A 25,094-nucleotide genomic window follows, 5' to 3' on the forward strand; every position below is an offset into this window, starting at 1 on the left:
CCATCTTATAGCAAAACTTTAGAAGGTGACATATAGCTTAGCAGCATAACACATGCTTCAGAGGTGGAAGGTCTGTTAACAGGCTTTGGTTAGCAAAGTTGAAAAAAAATCTCTGCTTGTCTTTGAGAGCTGCTGCTACTCAAAGGAGAGAGTAATGGGCTAACAGGACTATAAACCCTATCTAATGCTGTTGCCTATAACTGGATATGGAGGCTTTGTATAAGGCAGTGGTTCCCAACCTTCCTAATGCCACGACCCTTTAATACAGTTCCTCATGTTGTGGTGGCCCAAACCCATGAAATTATTTTTGTTGCTACTTCATAACTATAATTAAATAGGTGTTTTCCAATGGTCTTAGGCGACCCTCATGAATGGGTCATTCGACCCCCAAAGGGGTCCCGACCCACAGGTTGGGAACCACTGGTATAAGGGGAAGAGTAGGTCTACCAAGAGGAAGAGTAGGTCTACCAATGGGATCAAATGACAGGCAGTCCAGTCCATGAAATCAGCCTGGGAGACACGAAAGTTGAGTGAGAGAGTAGAAAAGGCAAACACAAAGTTTTGAGCCTTTATTCAACATGGAAGCATTAAACAGAATTTCACCTTCTTTTCCAGAAAACAGAGATGTGTACTGGAAAACTTTCCCAATGCTATACTTTTCCACAATGTTTTTACACTCTTTCTAGATACCTATATTTACCAACAGTTGTCTTGACTGTTGTATTACATTTAATCATATTACATGTGCTAAATACAGGATATGAACTTTTATAACTATTCTGTGATAGACTTAAACATGAGTTTGCAGGACCTGAGCAGGGCCATTAATGACAGGTCTCTTACTCATATGGTTGCCATATGTCAAAGGTGACGATAGTAATTAACAAATGTTATTCTATAAGCTGCTTTCTCAACTGATGAGTGAGTGAGTAATTGAGCAAAGCTAAAGGTACCACATTTATACCTCAGGAAATAAATTAAAACTAATTATTTCAGATACATTAGATACCGCTCTCTTCACATATCTGTCCCCCAAAATAGTGTTATTTCAACTGTAATCGTTTTTGTTAAATATAAAGGAAGCATATGTCATTCTTGTTACCTTAGTACAAATATTCCAACAAAACCATTTCCACAAAAAGCTGTAAATGTGTTTTGAACATACTATTTTAACCAAATGTGATAAATCAGATAACCTTATTTATAACACTGGGAAATTTTCAATTTCTACTTTTTCTAGAAAAACCTACATCACTGTCAGAGAGACTCAGTTTCTCTTTCAATTTTTTTAAAGGAACGTTACCCAGCCCCAATCATCAATAAAAGCACATGAAAAACAGCTTTTGGAAGGACGACTAGGGAGTAGGATTGCCAGAGGTTAGGCTAGATCTTATGGACCCCTTACTATTGGCAAATTCTGAAATAATCCAGAAACTACAAAACAGACAGATTGTAAACAAAACAGAACTAGCCATGAAATCTAGTAGCCTGACATAGATTCTGAATTCCACCTTCAACAATTTCTTGTGAAAAGCAAATGCCTGACTTCCAGAAATAATCTATAAAGCAAGCGGCATTTCTCCCACTGCTGAGTTTATTGTTCCCACCAGCATAGAGACTAGATGAAGTCATCTCCTGGACTGCTCACATACATTCTATTGTTCTCATTGGCAAAGTCTATCCTATCTGTGTTTTTCAGAAAGGCACTCGATGTTATAGGGACACAGAGAAGACACAGCCTTCCAGATGTTGGTAGGCCTTCCAAATGTTATTAGATGTTGGAAGCCTCCAGATTTTGGTGAACAGCAACTCCCCTAAGCCCAATCTAACATAATGATGAGAAATGCTGGGAGTTGCAGTCTGGAGGGTCACACATTCCCCAGGCCTGTGCAACAACCAAACAAAAACAAAAACACTTTGATTTTTCTCATTTCTTTCTAACTCTAGTTATCATTATCACTACAACACCTCTCTTTCACATACAGGTCTTTGCTGCTCATTACTCCTTACCATGTACAACAGAGATGGCCAGAATTCCCCCTGTGCTAGTCCCAGCTACCCAGTCAAAGAGCTCTCTGACAGGACGCCCTGCTGCTTTCTCTATAGCAATGAGAAACTGGATGAGCACCACACCCCGGACACCTCCACCATCCAGACTCAAGAGACGGTCTTGGCTAGAGAAGGGAGGGAGAAAAGAAAAGAAGAGAAGGAAAGAAGTTCAGTGCCCAGCATCAGCTAATCAAGCAGTCATGTCCCCTCCCCAGATTCAGACACCCCATGGAGATACACAAAGCATCTCTGAATAGTACACATGGCCTTAGAACAGAAAATAGTTCTGGTCAGAATGCTTGAAAGAGGAAAAGGGTAGGCAAGGGACCCCTCCTCTCTGGGAATTCAATAGATTTTCCCCATCAGTATACTATTCCTACCAGCATGGAGTGTAGATGATGTCATGGTAATGATTGTGCTCACTTACACTCTGCCAGAGTCCGTCACATCTGGTTTTTTCACCGTGGAATTAAGTGTTGTAGAGACATGGAGAATGTTCTGATATTCTAGAGAAGCCATCAGGGAAAGAAATAGCTCATTATTTATTTAGCAGAATGGGAAGAAACAGACCTAGCATATCAGGAAACAGAGTGTGGGGACTGTGTCTTAGGCTACTGCCATGGGCATAAACAACGGAAGACAAAATTCTTTTCTACACATAAAGGCACATCTTACTAATGCTACTATGAACTGTAGCAAAGAGAAATCTTCTTTGTACAGAACTACTTAAGGGCACAGGAGTCCTGCCTAGTACTGAATGTGACAACTCTCTCTGTTATCCCAACAAACTTATCAGGCTGAGCTATCAATCAGTCTGTCTTTTCTAAAGTACCAGGATACAAAATCAAAAAGAGGAAGAACATGAAGAAGGTGGTAGTGTCAGAAGACGGGGGGTCATAGAAAGAATTCTAGGACTTGTTTTACTAGTAATTCATTGTGGTTTCAACACATTCACCTAACAAAGAAAAGCCTTGTGTAATCATCAGATGAAATGATGATTCTTACATAATCATAACTTGCCAGGTTGAAAATCCTAACACATGGTGAGGCCCTATGAGAGTAAAAAGAGGGAAAAGAAGAAATGAGAGAAGCACAGGACTAGGTAGTATGTTACCTAGGTTCCGGCTAGTGCTCCATGGTCCTTCTGGGATGGTGGAAGTAGATGATGATGATGGTGATGGTGCTGAACCAGGTGGGTGAAAGCGGTCAGTCCCTACAAGTTTCAGCAGGTCTAAGAGTATTTTCCGGTTGGCACCTTGCTTTGTGAAAATGGCACATGAATTAAAAAGAAAACCATGAAAATAAAGCAGATGATGACTATTGTAAGCCCTGAACCAGCCTGATGCCATGCACCTGGCAGGAGTCTTATGCATGAAAGATGTATAGGTAGTGGTGCTTGGCCTGCAAGGGGGCAACAGAATATAGCTTAACAACCTACTAGCCCTGGCCCACAGTTGGTGTTTTGTACAAGTCTTGCTCAGGCCCACTTTGTACCTATTCCCATATTTCTCCTCACCTACACAAACGTCTCTCTCACCTTTGCTCATTCTGGCCGCCAACAAGCCCGGAGTCTCCCCTAAGTCATTGGGGACATCCACATCTGCTCCAAATACAATAAGGGCCTTGATTGTTTCTAAGTGGTCTTGCTACAAGGAAGGAAAAGAGTATGTCAAGAAAATGTGTAGTCAGAATCCCCTCTATCTACAACTTACTGAACAGGAAAGCCCATCCTTCTAGTAAACAGACAGTGAAACTCTGAGCTGCCTGTATATTCATCCTACTCAATAAACTAGGTTTCCATAATCCTCTTTGTGTGGGAGGACACACTTAGCTGGACTGGGGGGAAATAAAAAGGTAAGTATGGGAGAGGTGGAATTAGAACCCAAAAGATTTAAACAGGAACAGTGAATGCTGTTATAAAAGAAGACTGTATAGAATCTCCTCTACAATAGGGAATGCACAAACTTCAAGCTTGTAAAATTTACTTTGTTTTTCACTACAACTCCAAAATTCACCAGCTAGAACCTGGTAGCAAAGGACATACACTGAGAATAAAAGGATTATTAGACAACAAATTTGCTTTGCATAGTGCAATTGAACTCATAAACCTTCCATGTGAAAATCCACTCCTGGCTAATCCATGCTTTCCACATGTAAAGACTGGGATGAAAGATACTTTATTGCTACTATTGTTAAACCATGGAGAGTCAGAAATCTTAGGTGATTTATTGCAAATCATCCAGAGATCTGGCAATAGATCTAGAACTAGTTTCTGAAGCGCCTAGCTTTACAATCTCTGCATTTGAGGGATAAAACATCTGTCATATTTCTTCCGATCCCCTCGGTCCTGGCACAAAGCAAATGGATGGAAAGCTCACCTGCATGGCCAGGTGCAGTGGTGTGTTCCCATCCTTCCCTTTGCTGTTGGTTATGGCTCCATGGGTCAGCAACACCATTACGCAATCAAAGCGCCCACGCCGCACAGCAATGTGCAGGGCTGACTCCCCTGTTGCACTGAGGACATTGACTTCACAGCCATAATCAATAAGAAGCCGAGTCATCTAGATCCACAAAGGGAGACACCATGATTACTGTTAGGGGGTAATACCATGTTATTCTTAGAGTGTGCCTTCTGGCTGGAGCAGGTACACTGAGATTTTCCTCATAGTCAGCCAAAGAATACAGTGATCAAATGTATCCAGCATTGAGGAGAAAACTATCCAACCAACCTAGATTGGAAGTTGGAGAGAAAAATTAAGGTTCTGTAAAATTCATGCATACTCCTAAGGGCAAATAAATGGTAAATTGATGCTTTAACATGTGCAATTGCCAATTGGCAAAGATGTTGTATGGTCTCACATACGATGCTTACTTACAAATATCCAAAATGCATACAAACAGATGCTTGCTTACAAAGCTACAAACTCCCTTTGTTTAGTAGCAAAAAGAGTTGTGTTGATAAATTTCTCAGGTCAACACAGAATATACAGTTTTTCCTTTCGCTCTATCCCTTCTTCCAGTAACTTTCCATTTTGTATTTGCCTTTCACAGGATTCATGTAGTTAAACCAGTGAAAGGCTGGTAAATCCTTAATTGTAAGGACATCTTTTAGAAACATTTATGTAGAAACCAACACTTTTTTTATTTATGGAGCTTTAGGAGTGTAGGCACCAGAGGCATTGATCTTACCTCATGATCTGTGGAAATAACACATCAAACAATTTCACAAAGTATGTCTTTAATGTGCAACTCCCTCCTATCTTCAAAATAAAATATACTAACAAGAGGTCTCTATTCTCCAATTAGCACTGATGACATATACACACAGTCATTACAAACAGAAACAGATACAGATATATAAACATGAATACAATGAATTTTAATTTTTCCATTCATATTCTTCATGCTTGTATGCAAAGAATTGTAAGTATGAAAAAATAGTAACACAAAAAAGTCTAAATTATTTCTCAGTTTAACCGAGGTTGCATCTGAACTGCAGAAATAATGCTGTTTGACACTGCTTTATCTGCTATGGTTCAAAAGTATGGAATTCTGGGATTTGTAGTCTGTTGTGGCACCAGACCTCTCTTATAGATAAGGCTGTATATCTAGCAAAATTACAAATATCAAAATTCCATAACATTGAGACATGGCAGTTAGAGTGGTGTCAAACTGCATTATTTCTGCAGACCTATTTTGTAAGGCTTCACAAATACAGGAGCCAGAAAGGCTAAATGGAATTGTTGGTAGAAGAGAGAGGGGGAGAACAGGTGATTTCTGCTGATTTATTTTAAAATGTAAGATTATTTTCAAAAATAAAAACAGGGAAATGTAGGAGATTGGGACTGAGGAAGCTACACAACTTAGTGAAGGCTAAAAGGAGCTAGTTAGGGGTGCATGCAAAGCACCATCTAAGGGTAGCTGCCACAGAGCATAAAATGCAGAATACCTACACTGTTATTCTACATTCATTAAAATGAAATTTAGAAAAAATCTTTACAAAACACAGTAGGTTTTTTAAAAACTAAAAAAATATATACATATTGGTGACAGTCATGGTTTTTCTAAAATATTTATGCCTCCATACTAGGGATGTGGGTGAATATCATTTGGTCAACATTTTTAGAATAAACTAACTAAACCACACTTCCCAGACTATCATAGAGATCGAAATTCGGAACACAGTTCTTGGCATTAAAATGTATGTATGAATGTAAATTTTATGCTGGAATTTCACAGAAAATGGGACAGAATAGATACAAGAACATAAGCAAAACGGGTATGGATTGGAAACAGACTGCTCCATCCAGACCTAGTCTAGACAAATAAAAAGAAAACCTCATTTCAAGTTAAGAAAAAAAGAGAAAATGAAAAAGATCCATGTGAATGCTTACAGTGACAGTACAAATAACCTCAGTTCCATAATAAGATGCACAGCTTTGAAATCTTAGGAGCCATGCCTGGAAAAGAACACCCACCATAGTCATACAGGATAGAAACTCTGGGATTTGTAGTCCAGAAAGGTAACTTTTCAAAACTTTGGCTATGCATGCATGCATGATTCCAGCCACATGAATGGCAAAAAGAGCATTCTGCTGCCATGTAGATATTAAAAGGGATAGGAATAATTAAATATGTATCCAGACTGATGGTTCAGAGATTCAATGGAGAAAAGGATTTCTATCTGCCAGGACAGCAAGATTCACAATGGGACAGATGAAGAAAAACAGATCTTTGTGTCTGTGGAGCTAGCATCCTACTTGCTTACCTCCGCATTTCTGGCCCAATGAAGGGGTGTGGCCCCATAGCGTGGATCCACCAATTGAATCTGATTGATCTCTTTATCTAGAAGAGCCTCTGCACATCTAGAAGGGGGGGGGGGGAATTAACATGCAGAAAACAAGAAAGGAATGTGACAAACAGACAGACCAAATAGAGTGGTGGGAGACTGCATTAGCACCGTTTGTTGCAGAACCATGGCAACCATATGTGTCTAGTCGCAATCTGGGCCACGGCTGAGTCCTGAACTGGGCTGCCGGAAGGAGCACATTCTATCCACTTGTTTTGGGCCCAGCTCTTTGCAAAAGATGCAGCTTCAGGCCATGTTCAGGGTGTGCATCGTGTAAATGGCACACCTCCAACATGGCCCTGAAGCCACGTCATTTTGCCTATGTGTTTTGGGCCACAGAAGCAGAAGGCAATAAAGACATTGTGCAGGTGATTTATAAAGGGGCAGCTGTGTTAGTCTGTTGCAGCAAAAACAACAGAGTCCTGTAGTACCTTAAAGACGAACACCTTTATAATATGAGCTTTCACGGGCTATAATCCATAACATGATCAGATGCAGCAGGTGTCATGCAGAATTTCTAGCAGATACACTGTATGCATGCTTATGATTTGGACATGCTTGTGACTGATGAGAGCTGGTGTGGTAGTTTCAGAAGTGGACTATTAATCGAGACCAGGGTTCGAATCTCCACTCAGCCATGGAAACTGGCAGGGTTACCTTGGAGAAGTCACAGCACTCTCGGGTAGCCCTCTAACAGTGTACCTTTGAGTACAGGGTTATTAGCGTCACTGTATTGCTAGATTCTCCTGGTTTGCTCTATCCTGCCTCTCCACTTTCCCTAATGGACTTGGCCCTGGATTTCTGTTACTTGTCTGACAAGCTGTGCAGGCCTGCGTCTTCTGCCACACTCACCAAAAGCTCTTCACCCCCAGAACAACCTTGCTCTGAGTTCTTTGGATGGGGGAATGCATTTCTCATTGAGGCTGCTTCCTAGGGGGGGGGAATATGCAAAGAAAGACTCCCCACTGACAAGGGTGTGTATAAGATGTGATCTTCAACACATAGGTTCTCTTTCTCTTAAGTGGGAGAAGATGCAACTGTTTTTCAAAGTAAAAGCATCCAAGGCCACTACAGCCCATACCTAGGAAGGAACTTAACCCTGACTTCTATAGTATTTCTGCAGTTATAAATACAAGCACAATGGAGACTACACAATTTAACATTCTTAAAAATGACCCTTTTTAATTATAAAAAGCAAGTGCCTACCCCTTAAAAAATTACATGGCATGATTCTATTTTTTTAATTGTTTAAAAATTATTATTGTTTAAGGATAAGCCAGACAGCCAGGATTCTCACAGCAGCTCTTCAGAGGTTCAAATATTAGTCTCTCCTAGCCCTACCTGGAAGCTGAACTGGGACTGCATGTGCTCTGTTACTAAGCTCTTCCCCTCACCTTAAGGCCGTAGCTATCACTAACCAAAGAAGGAGAAGGGTCACATCTAGGAGATGAAGAAGTGCACTTCAGTTTCCTCCTCTTGCATATGGGCTGGCACTACCTGCCCCAAAACAGCCTGCCTAAAGCAAAATAATCTGGCACAATGATTGAACAAGCCATCCAAGGTAAAAGAGAAAAGCTCTTATTTTGCAGAAAGTATTGTATGTTAAGATATGGGAGAATCTCATATTCCAGAAATCATAATGTTCTAAGCCTGGTTGCCTTTCCTTCCCCAGTCCTACCATGCCAGAAAGGCCAATCATTTTACTGACTTGATATGGAATAGCAAGTTTTACCTTCCCTTAGCAGAGCAGGATATGAAAAAATAGAAGAAAAATAGGCCTTATATAACATATGCTTAGAAATCATACGCAGTAATAGAAATGTGCTTTTATTCAGAGCCTGGAAAAGGTACTTTCTGGGACTGTAGCTCCCACAGCTGGCCATGCTGATTGGAGGATTCTGGGAGTTTTAAGTCAAAAACGTACCTTTTCCAAGTTCTGCATCATGTCAGTAAACTTACTTTTTCTGGGAGTGTTTCATAGCGATGTGGATGGGGTAGCCCAGTGGCCCCGAGTTATTGCACTTGGCATTAACCTTCAAAAGAGAGAGAACAAAATCTTCTTTGCCCAGTCGGCAAGCCAAGTGCAACGGGCTCTGCCCTTCGTCATTCAGGTGGTCCAAACCAGCAGTGGCCTTCTTGCCCAGGAGCTGGAACAATTGAACAATATCTTGAGTCTATACATGCTGAAACACACATGGTATACAGGTCTTCAGCAACACCAGACTTCAAACCTCCCACAACAATGTGTGCATGTGCCTTCAGGTTGCCTGTCAACTTATGACGACCCAATGAATTTCATAGAGTTTTCTGAGGCAAGGAATACTCAACAGTAGTGTGATCAGTTCCTTTCTCTGAAATATAACCTACAGAACCCTGGATTTGTTGGCAGTCTCCCATCCAAGTACTAATCAGAGTTGAACATTCTTAGTACCCAAGATCAGGCAGAAACTGCCATCTTTAGGGTAGTTGTCACTTTCCTCAAAGGGAATATTCTGTCACATCGGTCATATCTAAAATCTCTTTGCAATGTAACAATACAAAGGAAAAAAAACAGGCATATATTCTCTTTTCCAAGAACAAAACAGTTGTAGTATGTTATTTCTATAAATGATCTGTATAGAAGTGTACAAAACAGTATGATATGCAGCCATTACAGTAAATTACATTGTGTATACTATAGCTCTTGAAGCACCTTGGCAGTATGAGTTTCTACCTAAGTCAAGAATACCCAGCTGTTTTGTCTATCCACATTGCACTTTTCTTATCTATCCAAAAGACTCTTAACTTCTCTAAGGGACACAGATCCAAAACACACTGCAGAAATAATTCAGTTTGAGACAACTTTAACTGCCCTGACTCAGTGCTAGGGAATCCTGGGAATTGTAGTTGTAGGAAATTGTAGTTAGTGACACCAGAGCTCTGACAGAGAAAGTTAAATGGCTCACAATACCACAGTCCCCAGGATTCCCTAGCACTAAACAAGGGTGGTTAAACTGGATTATTTCTACAGTGTGTTTTGGATCATGGATCGCTATACAGATAATAGCTATAAATAACAGTACATTACATGCTGAGATTCCAAATTGGTTTCACCTTCTAGACTAGGACAGAAATGCTTAGGGACTCTTTAACTGCTATAATGGAATTATTATTAATATTCCATCTGCCTATGAGGACATTTTATTCTCTCTCCCGTTCTTAATCCCTGTATGTCAGAATCACATTTTATTGCAAACTGAAAATTTTCTCTCATATTACAACTATGATGGGTATCGTTGTCTAGTATCCTGCTACCTAATAATCATACAATTACAAATATCCCAACTATGCAGCCAGTCTATTTGCCAGTTTCCAAGGCCTAATGTTGGTCTAGTATGAAATTCATTTCATAAGTGAAAAAGAGGAAGTTGCATGCCGAATCATCACAAGCTATTTTGTCATTTGACATAATTGCCAATAGCTCACTTCCATGTTACAGTTTAAGGTTTAAAAGTTTAAGGGGAGAGTAGGGCAGAATAACATTATTTCTGCAAACATGTCCTCTGTCCATAATGTGAAATTGGGGCAAGGAAATATTTGTTGAAGAGAAACTACCTTGCTCCTCAAACCCCTCACCTCAATGATCTTCGGGTTTGTCCCTCGGACAGCATAGTGAAAGACCGTGTCTCCATTTTTGTCTGTGAGATCTAGCCGGGCATGGCACTCATTCACCAATTCTCGTAGACAATTAAGGTTTCCTTTCTGGCAAGCTAAGTGCAGTGGAGTGCATTCATTGTCAGCACTATTGCTGTTTATGCAGCTGCAACACAAAATGGTGGATCAGCAAAGGTCTCAGAAGTCCCAGCCATTAAAAAAAAATGATTAGGTCTAAATTAGATTGCTATAATCCCCGATTGGTATTAACTCAAATGCTGATTCATACTGGCAGCTCCAAGTCATATCAGTGTATGGTCCAATAACCTATCATTTCCACCCACAAAACTAAAGGAGCACTTTTTACACCAAGCTCCAGCTGGTACACCTTGGGGCTCTATTAAAACTCCCTAGAAGATTACATGAAGCCTGAAGTATACCTTTTCCTGCCCAGAGGTTAGCTTCTAGTGGCCCAGCCACCCCCATTAGTATCATACCTCAGAATATGATTATGTCGGAAGCTCTCCAAAAGTTCCACCTCTACTGCTATGTGAGCCAACGACCAGCTGGGGTGGCTTCGAAAGCAATCTGTCAGTTGCTGCAAAGTTTCCAATGACAAAGGCTCACGGTAGCTCTCATAAAATGGTCGCAACTGTTTTACATAAGTACTGAAGTACTCATTTGCCTCTGCTTCATTGTCTAGCTGGAAAAGACTACAAAGAAAATTAGTTTAACATATTTATATATCCTTCTCCAAAGCTTGAAGTAGATTTACAAAACAAAATTAAAATAATTCAAATCACAGGACCTTCTTTTAAAAAAAGCAATAAAATAACATAGGAATTCAAGACTCATCAATGAACCAGCAAGAATCATAAAATTCTTCATAGAAGTAAGACTATTAAAATCTAGTAGATAAAAATCCCATCACAATAGCAAAGTTTTCTAGTCATTCCAGGAGGTTAAGAAAGACAAATGAATCTAAACCTCACTGGGAAGACCATTCCAGTCTCAAGGCAATTGGAAAGGAAGTTTGTGCAAAACAGTGTTCTCAGTTCAGACTGCAGGGCCCTACCTGCAGAACGCAAGCAATATCATAAAGGATAAAAATGGAAAGGCATATGCAAGGTATTGGGCAGCAAGATGTGAGAAGTTTCAAAGGTAAGCAGTTGGGCTTTGAATTGGGTTCAGAAATGATGAAAGATTGCTACAATATGGGACATGTTCTATCAGATCATCCACCTCAAGGTTAGGCATGAGAAAGACAGCAGCATTCTGGCTCTTAAGTGTTCTTCAAGAGAAGTTCACTGTAGACTATATTACAAATGGTTGCTCCTAATGAAGGGGTGGCCACCTTTGAGAGTCAAGATGGGAAAATATCCCTCCCTTCCCTGTCAAAATACAAGGAATGGAAACAAAGGCGGGTTACAGACCGCCGCTTTGCGGCGGTCTGCTGCCGCCGCCGCTTGCTCCACACAGGAGCCATAGCACCCACACCGCACGGCTCCTGCGCGGACCAAAGAGGCGCCAGGGGTGCATTCGCGACGTCACAGACGCCGCAACACATTTGGACGCACAGCGTCCGATACGTAAAGATGGCGCCAGCCGTGTGGAACGGCTGGTGCCATATTGTACGGACAGAGTCCGTACTAGAGCCAGGGGTGTCTAGGAGAGACGCCCCTTTTTTAAAATGGGACGTCCTGTGGACATCCCAAGTGGCGGTTTGTAATCCGCCAAAGTGAACAAAAGGACACTTCAGGTTTGATGAGGGGCATTCAGGTTTGTTGTGCCCAACCTAAATCATAAAACAATTGCACCTATAGATTTCCAGGAATTGTAAAATCCTTTGAGGGAGGCCTTAAAAATTGGTACTAGAAGCTCTTGGGGATTATATGTTGCCTGCAGGCTATGCTTTGTCCACACTTGTTCTAAGCCAATGGAACACCAAGGCAGGAGTTCCAGGCAGGCTGGCTTCCTTCAGACAGTACTAACTGTTCCATGTCCTGTTGTTAGGACACAGAACAGTTCATCCCAGATTAATGAGAAAGCACCACCATGACTAGGAGAAAAACACATCTCTCCTCTTCTTCACCAAAAACATTTCTACCTGGAATAAGGAAACCTGTGGTAATGTCTCATGACTGCACATTCCAGTATTATACATAAGCCTGCCCCTTCCCCCTGCAAACCATACTAGCCTGTGAAAGAATTTACTAGCCTGCAAAGAGATTAGCAGCAGGGGAAAACAGACAACTAGATTCTACGTAGACTAGTAAAAAAACCGCAATAACCACTCACCTTCTATCAAAGAGATGAGAGCAAAAGCGATCTATCCCTTTACAGCCAGCCCACTGGCTCTCTGTGCTAACTGTGAAGGAAGCCAGCCTGCCTGGAACTCCTTCCCTGGTGTTAAATACAAAGCTGACAAACTCCCCTTGCTCTACCTGCCTTCCAAACTACTATCAGGTTCACATTCTCCTACCAAAGTTTTTAGTTAGACTATGGGAATTACACTCTTCCATACTCTTACCACTCTGTCTCAAGGAGTTAACAGATTAAAATTAAATAAACAAAAGAGTCTCTCTGCCACTCACCGGAAAGCTGTCTTTTGATTCTGAGGATTAATGAGAAGACAGTCCCAGAATTGACTTGATTGGTTGTCATATAGGACTATCCTATCCTCCCACTGCACACGTTTCCGAGATTCATATTCTGCCAAGGATACCTCCTTCACCCGGAAGGGGTGTGAAAACAAGTTGCTGACATTGCTGAAAGTATTCACGAGCCGGCCAAAGAACTGCATGTCTCTAAAAATATCCCAGCCTCTCCTTGTTCAAAGCTGTGGAAGAAAGGATAGGTACAAATTTGGACCATGTCAGTATCATTCACTCTATGCATCTTTTCACACAACCATTTTCTTATTCTGTCCCTCCCCCATTCTAACAGCACAGTTATTTTGTTCTGCATACATGTGCAGTTGTAAAACACCATTCTTTATTTCTTTAACTTTCTGCCAAAAATGGTATTCAATATAGGCAACAATACAATTCAAAGAAAAACATAAACATCATTAACACATAAAAATCAACATAAGGGTTCACATTATTTCCTGCATTACGGTTGTTAAATCTAGAAAATATATGTATTTCATGGTTTAGCCTGAAAATTAATAAACAGATGGGTTTTAAAAAGCAGGTTTAAAACTTCTTTATTCTGGCTTTCCCTCTGTGCTTGTGGTTGTCAGTTCACTTCCAGAAAACAAAAAAAGCAAGAAAGAGGAGAGGCTGTCAACTAATTGCTATACAAATAAACAAACATGGGGGAAAAGGAATCAATTCAACAGTAATAAAAATCAAGAAAAATATAATATGAAAATTGAAGCTGAAATTTTTAGAGTAGCATTTGTTTGGGACTCTTTTTTCCAACCATAAACTTTGTTTCCTTCTGGTGGAAAATGTAGTTGCTTCAAAAAGGAAAACAGGAAAGAAGCACAACCAGGGCCTTGGAACTGTTTCTAAGATGTAAAGCAGTCATAATTGGCAGAGAAGTAATCGTTAATTTTGCTTATTTCTAGGTACATTTTTTACAAAACAAAGAAAAACAGAATGAATTGTATTAAAACAACAACCAGCATCTACTGAATAAGGAGACAATCTTATTATCATGGAAATAGCATAATAATAAATCAATATTACAAAACTGAGTAAATAAAAATAGAAACAATTGATATATGAAGCAAACAAAAACTATGTAACACTGTGAATGCAATGGTACTATAAGGTGCCCTGTCACATCTATATCTTCACTATGTGTGAATGTCTTATAGTGACCCTTCATTGCATTGCCTTAAAAGCAAAAGCTGTAAAGATAATGTTGGAATATATAGGATCATTCATACAATAGCCTCAAAAGAAAATGCAAACACATGTACTGTACAGCTATCAAGTTTGAAGTGTAGCGAATCAAGTGTTGGACACAGTCAGTGGAAGGGCAAATTAGTTATCCCACCTGTCATCATCCAAATAGCCCTAAAAATAAACAGGTCCCCTCCATTGATCTGTGTAACCTACTCACAGATATGCATACGATCAACTTTATGCAGCCTTTGTTATTTACGGCAGGGTTCAACTACTATGGGTGTCCTAACTTGTGTGTCTGCATGTATTCTTGATCATATAGTACACTTTCTGGTTGATAATTCCTGATGGGGCTCAACTATGTAAGTCTTCATGGTCCAATTTTTACAACCACTTGAAGGAGGGCTCAGCGACACACAACTTAGTCTTAGGCCAAGGCTTGGGCATCTCTTGTTACCATATCCATGAGCACAAGGGAACATGGAGATATGGCATTTTTCTATACCACTCTTATTTCCATTTGTCCTAATCTGACACTTTTCTTCATGGTGCTACAATACCTCCTTTTCACTATAGCAACTGTGAAAATTTTGTTGTTCTCCATCCTTAAGAAGTTACTCTGTCCCCTAAAACTTCCTGCTGCTCGCAGTTTTGTGGGCCACACGTTGCCCTTGCTGCCTGGCAATCTATGCATAAATATTTGGGAATTCAAGTTTTGTGCCAGAATTCAACATGATTTCCCAGCACAGGCTGAAAGCTGCCTTTCAGAGCCCAAGAAAACTATACAATCTGGTTTTCTATACATCATAGAACCATAGAGTTGGAAGAGACTCAAGGCTCATCCAGTCTAATCTCCTGACATGCAAGAACACAGAATTGAAGCACTCCCAAAAGACAGCCATCCAGCCTCTGTTTAAAGATCTCCAAAGAAGGATCATAGAATCATAGAGTTGGAAGTGACTGCAAGGGCCATCCAGTCCAACCCTCTGCCATGCAGGAAATCTCAATCAAAGCATCCCCAACAGACAGCTCTTACTGTCAGGAAGTTCTTCCTAATGTTGATCTGGGATCTCTTTTCGTGTAGTTTGAATCCATTACTCCAGGTCCTAGTCTCTGGAGCAGCAGAAAACAAGCTTGTTCCATCCTCAAAATGTCATTCTGTCAATTCTTAAACAGGGCTATCATGTCACCTCTTAACCTCCTCTTCTCCAGGCTAAACGTACCCAGCTCCTTAAGTCTTTCTTCATAGGGCATGGTTTCCAGACCCTTCACCCTTTTGGTCGCCCTCCTTTGGACACACTCCTTTTTGAAGTTTTTTTAAAAACTGTGTGCTTGAAATCTCTTTTGCAAGATATACCAAGGTTAGACTTTATAAACACTACATAGCCACTGCCTGATGAAGAAAACGGACACATTTCTACAATCAATCTGAGAAACCAAGCGATCTATAGATGTGTCACAGCAGGTGGTGGCTTATTTAATGCTTTCATCACATCAGATGGAGAGCTGCCTTATCGCACCAGAGACACACAGGAGGACTAGGGCATGCCATGTTTTGTACTGCCAAGGATCATCTGCCTTCAGGAGTTGCTGGACCTGTAGACTTTGAACAGCCAACGTCTTCGCTTTCAGAGCCAGGACAAGCTTCTGCTGCTGAATGGTGCCCACTGTAGCGACCCTTTACGGGGCTCCTTTTGTTTGGAGAAAAACAGTAATTATCATGATGGAAAACAGCCACTGTTTCCTCTCTGAAGGCCCTTCCCAGGGAAACTGGGCTGGGGAAGCCATTCTTTGTTCAAGCCGGCTTTGAACGTGTAATTACTCCCAGGGAAGCTTCTGGGCTGCAATGCTGTGTCTGTTTTTAACTTTTGTATTTCTAACTGTTTTTAACACTGGGTTGGGTCCAAAACACACAGCAGAAATAGTCCAGTTTGGCTGCATCCACACTGGAGAAATAACCCGGTTTGGCACCGCTTTAAGTGCATTGGCTCAAGGCTATGGAATTCTGGGAGTTGGAGTTTGTTGTGGGGCCCAGAGCGGAGCTCTGCTCCGCTCTGGGCCCCACAACAAACTCCAACTCCCAGAATTCCATAGCCTTGAGTCAGAAATCGGTGCCAAACCGGGTTATTTCTCCAGTGTGGATGCAGCCCAAGCCTATCTGGAGGCGGGAGACCCTCACCCCAACCCTGGCTTCCCCTCTCAATACTTTACTTCCATGGGGGACCACTTACCCGAGAGCTACTTCCACCAACACCGTCACGTGACGGCCTCTCCGCCAATCAAAGGCCGTCGAGGAGACTCCTCCCCTTCCCGCCGCTTAGTCCGTTACCTCATTGCTCAGCGCTGGACAACAGAGCTGGCGTACTTCCGCTCTGACGTCCCAGTGAAGCCCCGGCCGCCATTTTGGTGCCGGGCGGATGGTGACGTCATTGGGGCGTAGCCGCCATCTTAGAGAAGGCTCACACGGACCTCTCGCCCCGCCCTCTTTTAAAGAGACAGTGTCCCTCAAATGTTGACACTGATATTGAAATACAGGAATATAAAATGTTGAAAACAAACAATTTTAAGAGTCAAGACAGTTATAAGTTAAAGCATAGAATTCAAAGCTATAGCCGTGTTTGTCTGTAGGATCAGTACACAGAGAGATTCTTGTAGCCCCTTTGAGCCTCACTGAAGGAAAGAAATTTGGCAGCATGAGCTTTCCTAAACTAAAGCCTACTTCCTCAGATGCATTTGAGATTTATAGTTTTGTGAGGCCCCAATGTGGGGGGTTGACCCTGGAGATCAGGGTTCGATTCCCCACTCAGCCATAAAAGCCCACCTTGCAAAAGTCACACTCTCTCAGCCTCAGATGATGGCAATGGCAACCCAACCTCCAGCCAGTTTCCATTCTACCCAATTGTAGCACTATGAATCCCTGTCAACTACCAAAATGATATACAAGAAAACCCCATAGTGGGTTCCCCTTAGGGCAGTGGTTCTCAACCTTCCTAATGCCGCAACCCTTTAGTAAAGTTCCTAATGCTGTGGTGACCCCCCCAACCATAACATTGTTTTCATCTCGGTTCCTAAAACTATTGGAAATATGTGTTTTCCGATGGTCTTAGGAGACCCCTCGACCGCCAAAGGGGTCACGACCCACAGGTTGAGAACCACTGCCTTAGGGTCACCATATGTCAAAAATGACTTGGAGGCACACAACAACAACAACAACAACAACAACTGCGCTCTTGGGTGAAAGATCTTGTGACACTACAAATCCCAGGATTCCATAGCATGGAGCCATAGCAGTTAAAGCAGGGTCAAACAGCATTATTTCTGCAGTGCAGATGCAGCCTAAATGAGCACTGATTGCATAGCCCTTACATCCCATATCAGGCTTCTTCTTTTTTTAACATATGTTTACAAATGGCATGACAATTCCAATTCTAATAATCATAGGGTGCATCTACATTGTAGAAATAGTGCAGTTTGACTCCACTTTGGTCCAAAACACTGCAGAAATAATTCAGTTTGAAACCATTTTAACTGACCTGGCTCAGTGCCAGGGAACCCTGGGAATTATAGTTTATTGTGGCCCCAGAGCTCTCTGACAGAGAAGGCTAAATGTTTCACAAAACTACAGTTCCCAGAATCCCCTAGCATTGAGCCAGGGCAGTTAAAGCGATCCCAAACTGGATTATTTCTGCAATCTGTTTTGGACGCTAAACTGTCACGTCTCCATTTTATCAAATCCTGGTCTTTGTAGTTTTGTAAGTTACCAGAAAGCTTTAGCAGAGATATTGAAAGACCTTGAAAAACTACTACCCCCAGGAGTGCAGAGGATATTTAAAGTGGTGTCAAACTACATTATTTTTACAGTGTAGCTGCATCCGTAATCATCAGTATTCAGATTATAGCTTCTGTTTTTAATACACATGCCTCAGGCTGCAGCTAAAAGTTCAGCAGGGTTGCAACTGTTGAGTTGATCCCTCTTTTGTAGCTGCCAATTAAGCCACTGCTCATTTCCACACAATCATATTTGAGAATGCATGTTCTTGTTGTGTAAGAGTGAAGCTGAGCTTTGGGAGAAAAAAATAATAATACCTGGCCTGCTTGGTATCAGTCAACATAACCAGCTGGGCCAGTTTCAAACCAGGCATTTTCTAGTCCTGTCCAGCAGTGAGACAGGCCTGGGTGCAGATGCAAGAGACTAGATGTCTACTGAGATAGCTACTGTTCCCATTCCTGCATCTAAATACTGGGCTGTCCTTTGATGAGTTCCTGAAACAGTCACTTGGACTTGCTTCAGCTCTTGACCTCCCCCAAAAACACATTTTTAAAGATAACAGGAAATCTGGAGGTTGAAAAGAATGATTTGCCATCATATCTATCATCTATCTATCTTTGTTGTTTTTTTTGGCAATATTTATTCGTTGTTTCCCATTGACATCCTCTGAGGCGGAGAGAGTGTGACTTGCCCAAGGGCACCCAGTGGGTTTATATGGCCAAGATGGGATTTGAAACCTGGTCTCCCAGGGTCCTATTCCAACACTCACACCACTATGCCATGCTAGCCCATATATTTGTTGTTGTTGTTGTTGTTGTTGTTGTCTGACATATATATTCCTCTTTTTAAAAAGAAATAAAATCATGAAAGGGATGGGGGGGAAATGCCAGGCCTTGAGCTGTGCAGATATTTTCAGAGGAAATATCAGATAAATGTAAAGGGTACTAAAATAAATGGTAGTGCTTTGCAAGGATGTCCAGTCCGCAGATACTGGCAATACTGAACTAGTTTAGCAAGATGTCTTGTAAGATGGGAACACTGTTAATGTCTAGTATAGTCTGAGGCATAAATATAAAAGTAAAAAGGAAATAAACAGAATTATTTTTGTTGTTATAAAGATTGTAAGGATCAGGCCTAATCGTCCTTCCATTTTCCACTCTCCATCTCAGCTGCTCCCTTTGGAAAGCACATCCATTCAGATTTTAGTGGCCTCAAGGCTAGACTAGTGTAACATGTTGTGCTGCTCTTGACACTATTTCAGCAGAAAGTGTTAGTGTAAAGTGCATTACACCTGTGCTCCAGAACTGGACAGCTCCCTATTGTGCTCTGGGCTCAATTCGGTATACTGTTTTTGTCCTATAACATAACCTTTAACAACTTCGTTCTACATGCTTCCCTGATTATAACCTCACATTTATGATGTAACTATTAAAATCTTGTTTATTTGTTTATTTATTTGTTTATTTTATATCTACTTTTCTCTTGGTGCAGGGATCAAGGCAGTTCACAACATTAAAACAAGATATAGTTGAGGATCATATGTTATACAGTGGGCCCTCTGTATCCACAGATTCTTTATCCATGGATTCAAGCATCCAGAGCTTGAAAATACTTTTTTAAAATTATAAAGAAACCTTCATTTTTCTGTTTTATAGAAGAGACACCATCTTACTATCCATTGTATTGGGCCCACAACAAACTCCCAGAATTCCATAGCCTTGAGCCAGGGCAGTTAAAATGGTGCCAAACCAGGTTATTTCTCCAGTGTGGATGCAGCCACAGTTGACATTGCCAATTTCATATAGGAAATTAGTATATTTGCATACAGTTTCATTCATTAAAATACGGTTGTGCCTTTGGCTAGCTTGATCGCTCTGGCAGAGAAGGCAGGCACAGAAAAATGTTAATGATGTTTTCCCGAAAGGGCAAATCACCTTAAGGGTGGTGTGTCCTGGAATCAGCAGCATTCAGTCAGCAATTTGTGTGCTGACAGAGAATAACAGGTAGTTTGGCTAGTTCAATTTAATCTTCCTCCTTCCTGCGGAGAGTTTAGATGAGCTGTAGTTTTCCTTGAGCTTCTCAGCCTTTTAGCTAAGATCAAGTGTAGTGTGTGGTGAGTTTCAAACAAAACTGTTGTCTAAGAATCCGATGAAAAAACAAAACAAAACCCAGTGAATGCTGTAGGACAGAAGTATTATTTCCAGCAAGTTGTTACCTATATATACATTTGTAAGCAAAACAAATACCCAAAAGACAAAACAGGACTGCATCAGCACTGCAGAAATAATCCAGGTTGACATCATTTTAATTGCCATGATCCAATGCTATGGAATTCTGGGAACTGTATTTTGTGAGACATTTAGCCTTCTCTGTCAGAGAGCTCTGGTGCCACCACAAACTACAGTTCCCCAAATCCAGTAGCACTGGGCCATGGCAGTTAAACTGGTGTCAATTTGGATTATTTCTACAGTGTGGATGCTGCCTAAATCTCCAGTGTTTACTTGTGTGAAGAAACTTTGGCAGTGCCCTGAAACTCATGGGCAACTAAGTATTAATCCTTCCAACTGTTTCAATTGTGCAGGGATAGTCATGATTAATGATCAGGCATCCCACATCTTCAGCTGCTTTGAAAATGTCCTGGCTTTTCTCTCTTCCTTCCACTTTCCCTATTTGTTGTCATTTTACTTCAACTACTGCAAACTAAATTCAAAGTGCCAAAGTAGTTTGCATTCAGCTAATTCAATGGGAGTGGGAGCAGAGAGGAACGGACTGAATCCTGCCCTTCCCAATAGTCTCAAGCCAAAGCAAACTGCTGCAGCCTCTCCTAAACTTTGTGTTTTTAATCATTAATAACTTTTGCCATCTTGACCACACTCTGATTTTGCTTGGCCACACATGTCCTGGTTTTGACCTGGGAAATGTTAGAGGATATGATAATACAATTATTATTATTTTTCTCCTTGTATGTATTGGTAGATAAGATTAATAAAGATGAAGAAAATAAGACGAATAAAAAGGGAGAAGGGCTATTATCAGAAGTATTTATTGGGCTGGATCTAGAGCTGCAATTGGTTGGCTGCCTTCAAGTTGTTTCCGACATATGCTGACCCTTTCATGGCATTTTCTTGGCAAGATTTGTTCAGAGGAGGTTTGCCTTTGCCTCTGAGGCTGAGAGCATGTCACTTGCCCAGGGTCGCCCAGTGGTTTTTATTGCCAAGCTGGGAATTTAACTTTGGTCTCCAGTCAGAGTACTAGTCTAAGGACGTTATCAGACAAGGGAAATTGGAAATATAATCCAATGGCAATGCGAATGCAATCATGGGGTTTCACATTATTGCATTATAGACTACCACACACAATTTCGGGCAATGGCATGCTATTTTATTTATTTATTACTATTATTTTATTTATTTATTTATTTATTTATTTATTATTTTATTTATTTATTACTATTATTCAGTCATAATCCTCAGAAATAAATTAATTAAATTCCCCGGATTCTGCGCAATTCCTTGGAAACTGGCAACACTGGCTGTGAATAGAAATAAATGGAAGAAATACACATGTGAAAAAATAAATAAAAGGAGTAAAAAACAAAACAATCTAAAGCTAAAGAAGAAATAACATGAAGCCATACAAGACATACAAAAATTTCATTGAATATTTACGTTAAAAAAGCGCAATCTCAATTGTGAGGCAAAAAGCAAGGGAACTACAACACAGAAAGAAGTAATGTTTGTATGTATGTTGATTTAATGTTGTTATTGTTTTGTTGTTGTATTGTCTAATCTTTTTTTCCAATTTTAACAATAAAAATATTTGGGAGGGATTTTTTAAAAACATCACCTGAGACTAACTGAAAGAAAGAAACTTGGCATCATGTGTTTCATAGACTTCAGATGCATTTGTGTTCCTTTTTTGGATTGCAAATAGATATTAAATTTCCTGAACTTTGGGAACCTCCCATTTGCCAGAGGGCCAGAAGGAGGAGGTTCCAGCCTGCAAGATTTGCCTCTTCGTACCATCTTAACTAAGAAGAGAAATGCAACATGCAGGGCTAGGACTAACATCTTCCATTTTTCTTTTCACCTCTCCTGTTTGGTTTTGAACACCTTGCCTGATGAAGAAGCCAGTGGAGCTGCCAAAGCTTGCAGCATGCACAGGGTGCATTATGGTTGTCCCCATAAAGGTGTCATTAGTTGGGGTTTTACATAAGGGACAAGGTCCCTTTAAAACCTCAGTGCCCATCACCAAGATGGCAGCTTGCTTCTCCCCTCCCTTCTGCCCTTCCCTAAAATGGGGAGGGAGGGGAAAGAATGATGTCATCGCATGACTCTGTTTTTATGAATGAAAAGAATCCTGTGAGTGAGTAATTCCAGGAAACTCAGATTACAACTCAGCAGATCGCGCAGGCCAGCTCAGCCCTCCTGCTTGGAAAACAAGCCCACTGCATCTCCCTTTATTTATTATTATCATTTTTATTACTATCATCATCATCATCACCATCATCATTATTATTATTTTTACAGCAACAAACAAGAGGGTTCCAAAAAGAGAACCGAAGAAAGGGAGGAAAAAGAAGAAGGTGGAAAGGAAGAGAGAAGCCACTGAAAATTCATCCGGAAGATATAGATATATATTGAGCAAAGTAAGTAGAAAGGTTTTTGGCTTGTAACTCTGTAGTAGCAAGGAAAGTTCCAGATGTCAGAGAACCAGGGATGGCTTTGCTTTTGCTTTATTTTCCTTTCTCTGTGTAGGTCTTCCTTTGAAATGCCTCCTGCCCAAACTGTGGGTGGCAGGGAGAGCCTAGCCACCCTCTAGAAAAAGAGGATTTATGGCTGAGGTTGTGTGTCTCTGTGTGTGTTGTGTTGATTTCCTTCAGCCACCCCCCATCGCCCAGATCAGATGTTTTCAACCCTGATCTCAGTTACACAAGAGTGTAAGTTTAGTGGTGGGGAAGGGAGGTTCAGAAAGGATCTGGATTCCAAAAGGTGGCTGTTTTGTGGTTGTGTGGTTGCTCTCCAAAAAAATCTAACGCAAAGGGATCTTGGGAGATTCACTACAAGAAAGAGGCTGGGTGCATTTCTGTGACACAGAGAGTGTAGGTTTGGTTGTGGGGAAGGATGTCCAGAAAGACCTCCAAAAGGATCTGGTTCGGAAAGGATCTGGTTAGTGGTTGTGTGCTGCCCTCTAAAAATCCAGTGCAAAGGGATCTTGGAGCACCTTTGGAGGCCCACTGAAAGAAAGAATCTGGCAGCATTTCTGTGACACTGAGTGCAGGTTAGGTTGTGAGGATCTGGCTTCCAAAGGGTGGTTGTTTGTTTGTTTGTTTGTTGTTGTTGTTGTTGTGTGGTTTCCTTCTAAAAATCTAAGGGATCTTGGAGCACCTTTGGAGACTCAAAGAAGCTGGGAGTGTTTTTGTTGGGCAGAGTGTGGTTACATTGTGGGGAAGGGATGTTCAGAAAGGATCTGGGTTTCACAGGGTTGTTGTTTGTTGTTGTGTTATTGGCCTGTACAAATCCAATGCAAGGAAAAAGCTGGGAGCAGGAGCTTTTGTAAACTTGAGGCACGAAAGCTCCTGCTCCCAGCTTCTTTCTTTCAGCAAGTCTCCAAGGGGCCCCCAAATCCCTTGGCAGACAGGTTTTCCAGACTAACCCAATCGTCTTTTTAAAAATCCAGTGGCGATGCCTTTAAAAATGAAATGGTTTCCTGCCTTCTTCCTTCACGACTATCCACACTTGTATGCCCAGACAGCTGCATCTAAAAAAAAGGTAGCAGGAAATCGCATAATAACATAGGAGTTACTCATGGCTCCTGTTAACCATGTGCAGGCACATGCCGAGGCCTGTGTCACATGTAAGGATTTTCCTCTGCCTGGTTCCAGTTGCACGCTGGGATTTGATCGAGGGTGGACTGGGGGCGGCAGGGGGAATAATGCGAAATTGTACAGATCCGACTTGTGATCGTTTATTTCTGTCATGCACTGATAAACCGGTCCTTTGCCCATTTGAAGTGGTCTTTTGACTGGTGCATTTCATCAGGATGGACTCCCCCACACACAGGATCTCTGGGAAAGGAGGAAATCAGTAGGGAAAGACACTAAGTGGGTCCTGAAAAGCAGAATGGGGGTATTTTAGAAACCTTTCCTAGGAGAGTTTCTAGGTCAGTTAGTTAACAAGAAAACAAAAGTTGAGATCTGAAGCCCCAGGGGTCTGAAATTTTTCCTCTGGAAGAAATCTGGATAGGTGAGCGGTTCTTTTGCTTTGGACTCACTGTCATATTTGGGCCCTGGAAGGAATCCTCCCCAGGCCCAAATGTGCTAGAGAGCCAGAGGCATTGGGTTGTTTTCCCCTATATAGTGTGTAGTATGTGTTTCTCCTGTCCGACTCCAACTCACCTCAAGGTGTTCCCTCTGCAGTGCACCTGCTATTTAGTGTGTTATTTGTTTATTCATTGAAAGGGAAGTCTTCTCTGACCTGGTGCCCTTCAGGATGTTTTGGACCTTAGCAAAATCTACAAAGCTTAGTGTGGACTCTGTTGTCTGGGAACAATGGGAGATGTGATGCAGGAACCTCTGGAAGGCAGGATGCAGAGATAGCCCATGTGTTATTCAGAACAATTTATGATAAACAAATAATTTGAAAAACCATATAAAATAGTGGCAGTTGCTTAACCAGCAGCATAAATATCCATTACGAAACTTAAATAAAGAGGAAAGGCATAAAGCAGAGCTAAAATAATAATTTTGAAAATAATATTTTAAAATCCAAAGATGCAAGAGAAATGTGGTGCCTAAAGATATGAGAATAGGTAGCTGATGGATACGTCTGGAGAGGACCTTCCATCTATACAGGGTGCCACCGAAAAAGTGGCAATAGCAGGGGCCATTTACACTATACACTTTAACTGTCATGGCTACATTCTATAGAATCCTGAC

At 41.2% G+C, this 25,094-nt stretch overlaps 2 protein-coding genes across 8 annotated transcripts in view; one reads left to right on the forward strand and one right to left on the reverse strand.

Annotated features, from left to right (window-relative positions):
* The window catches only part of PLA2G6 (phospholipase A2 group VI), a 29,758-nt gene extending 13,066 nt beyond the window's left edge, over positions 1–16,692 (reverse strand). The window contains exons 1-12 of one of the 6 annotated variants that reach the window (XM_089528153.1): positions 16,620–16,637; positions 15,425–16,079; positions 13,126–13,370; positions 11,029–11,244; positions 10,514–10,697; positions 8,858–9,045; positions 6,818–6,914; positions 4,428–4,610; positions 3,587–3,695; positions 3,164–3,304; positions 2,477–2,555; positions 2,011–2,174 (exon numbers count right to left, since the gene is read on the reverse strand). In XM_089528153.1, the coding sequence (XP_089384279.1) occupies positions 2,011–2,174; positions 2,477–2,555; positions 3,164–3,304; positions 3,587–3,695; positions 4,428–4,610; positions 6,818–6,914; positions 8,858–9,045; positions 10,514–10,697; positions 11,029–11,244; positions 13,126–13,334 (1,570 nt within the window). In that variant the 5' untranslated portion in view covers positions 13,335–13,370; positions 15,425–16,079; positions 16,620–16,637. Of the gene's footprint in view, positions 1–2,010; positions 2,175–2,476; positions 2,556–3,163; positions 3,305–3,586; positions 3,696–4,427; positions 4,611–6,817; positions 6,915–8,857; positions 9,046–10,513; positions 10,698–11,028; positions 11,245–13,125; positions 13,371–15,424; positions 16,380–16,619 lie in introns of those variants that run through there. The other 5 variants (XM_089528155.1, XM_089528156.1, XM_089528154.1 and 2 more) reach the window with 5 other exon arrangements.
* Positions 16,693–21,846: 5,154 nt separating this feature from the next.
* LOC149311917 (transcription factor MafF) overlaps positions 21,847–25,094 on the forward strand; it is a 31,854-nt gene continuing 28,606 nt past the window's right edge. For both annotated transcript variants that reach the window (XM_089528159.1, XM_089528161.1), the window contains exons 1-2: positions 21,847–21,899; positions 22,687–22,805. In XM_089528159.1, the coding sequence (XP_089384285.1) occupies positions 21,890–21,899; positions 22,687–22,805 (129 nt within the window). In that variant the 5' untranslated portion in view covers positions 21,847–21,889. The remainder of the gene's footprint in view (positions 21,900–22,686; positions 22,806–25,094) is intronic.

Source organism: Sceloporus occidentalis, unplaced genomic scaffold, assembly GCF_023333645.1.
Source record: "Sceloporus occidentalis isolate IW3139 unplaced genomic scaffold, rSceOcc1.0.p SCAF_5, whole genome shotgun sequence".
Lineage (NCBI taxonomy): Eukaryota > Metazoa > Chordata > Lepidosauria > Squamata > Phrynosomatidae > Sceloporus > Sceloporus occidentalis.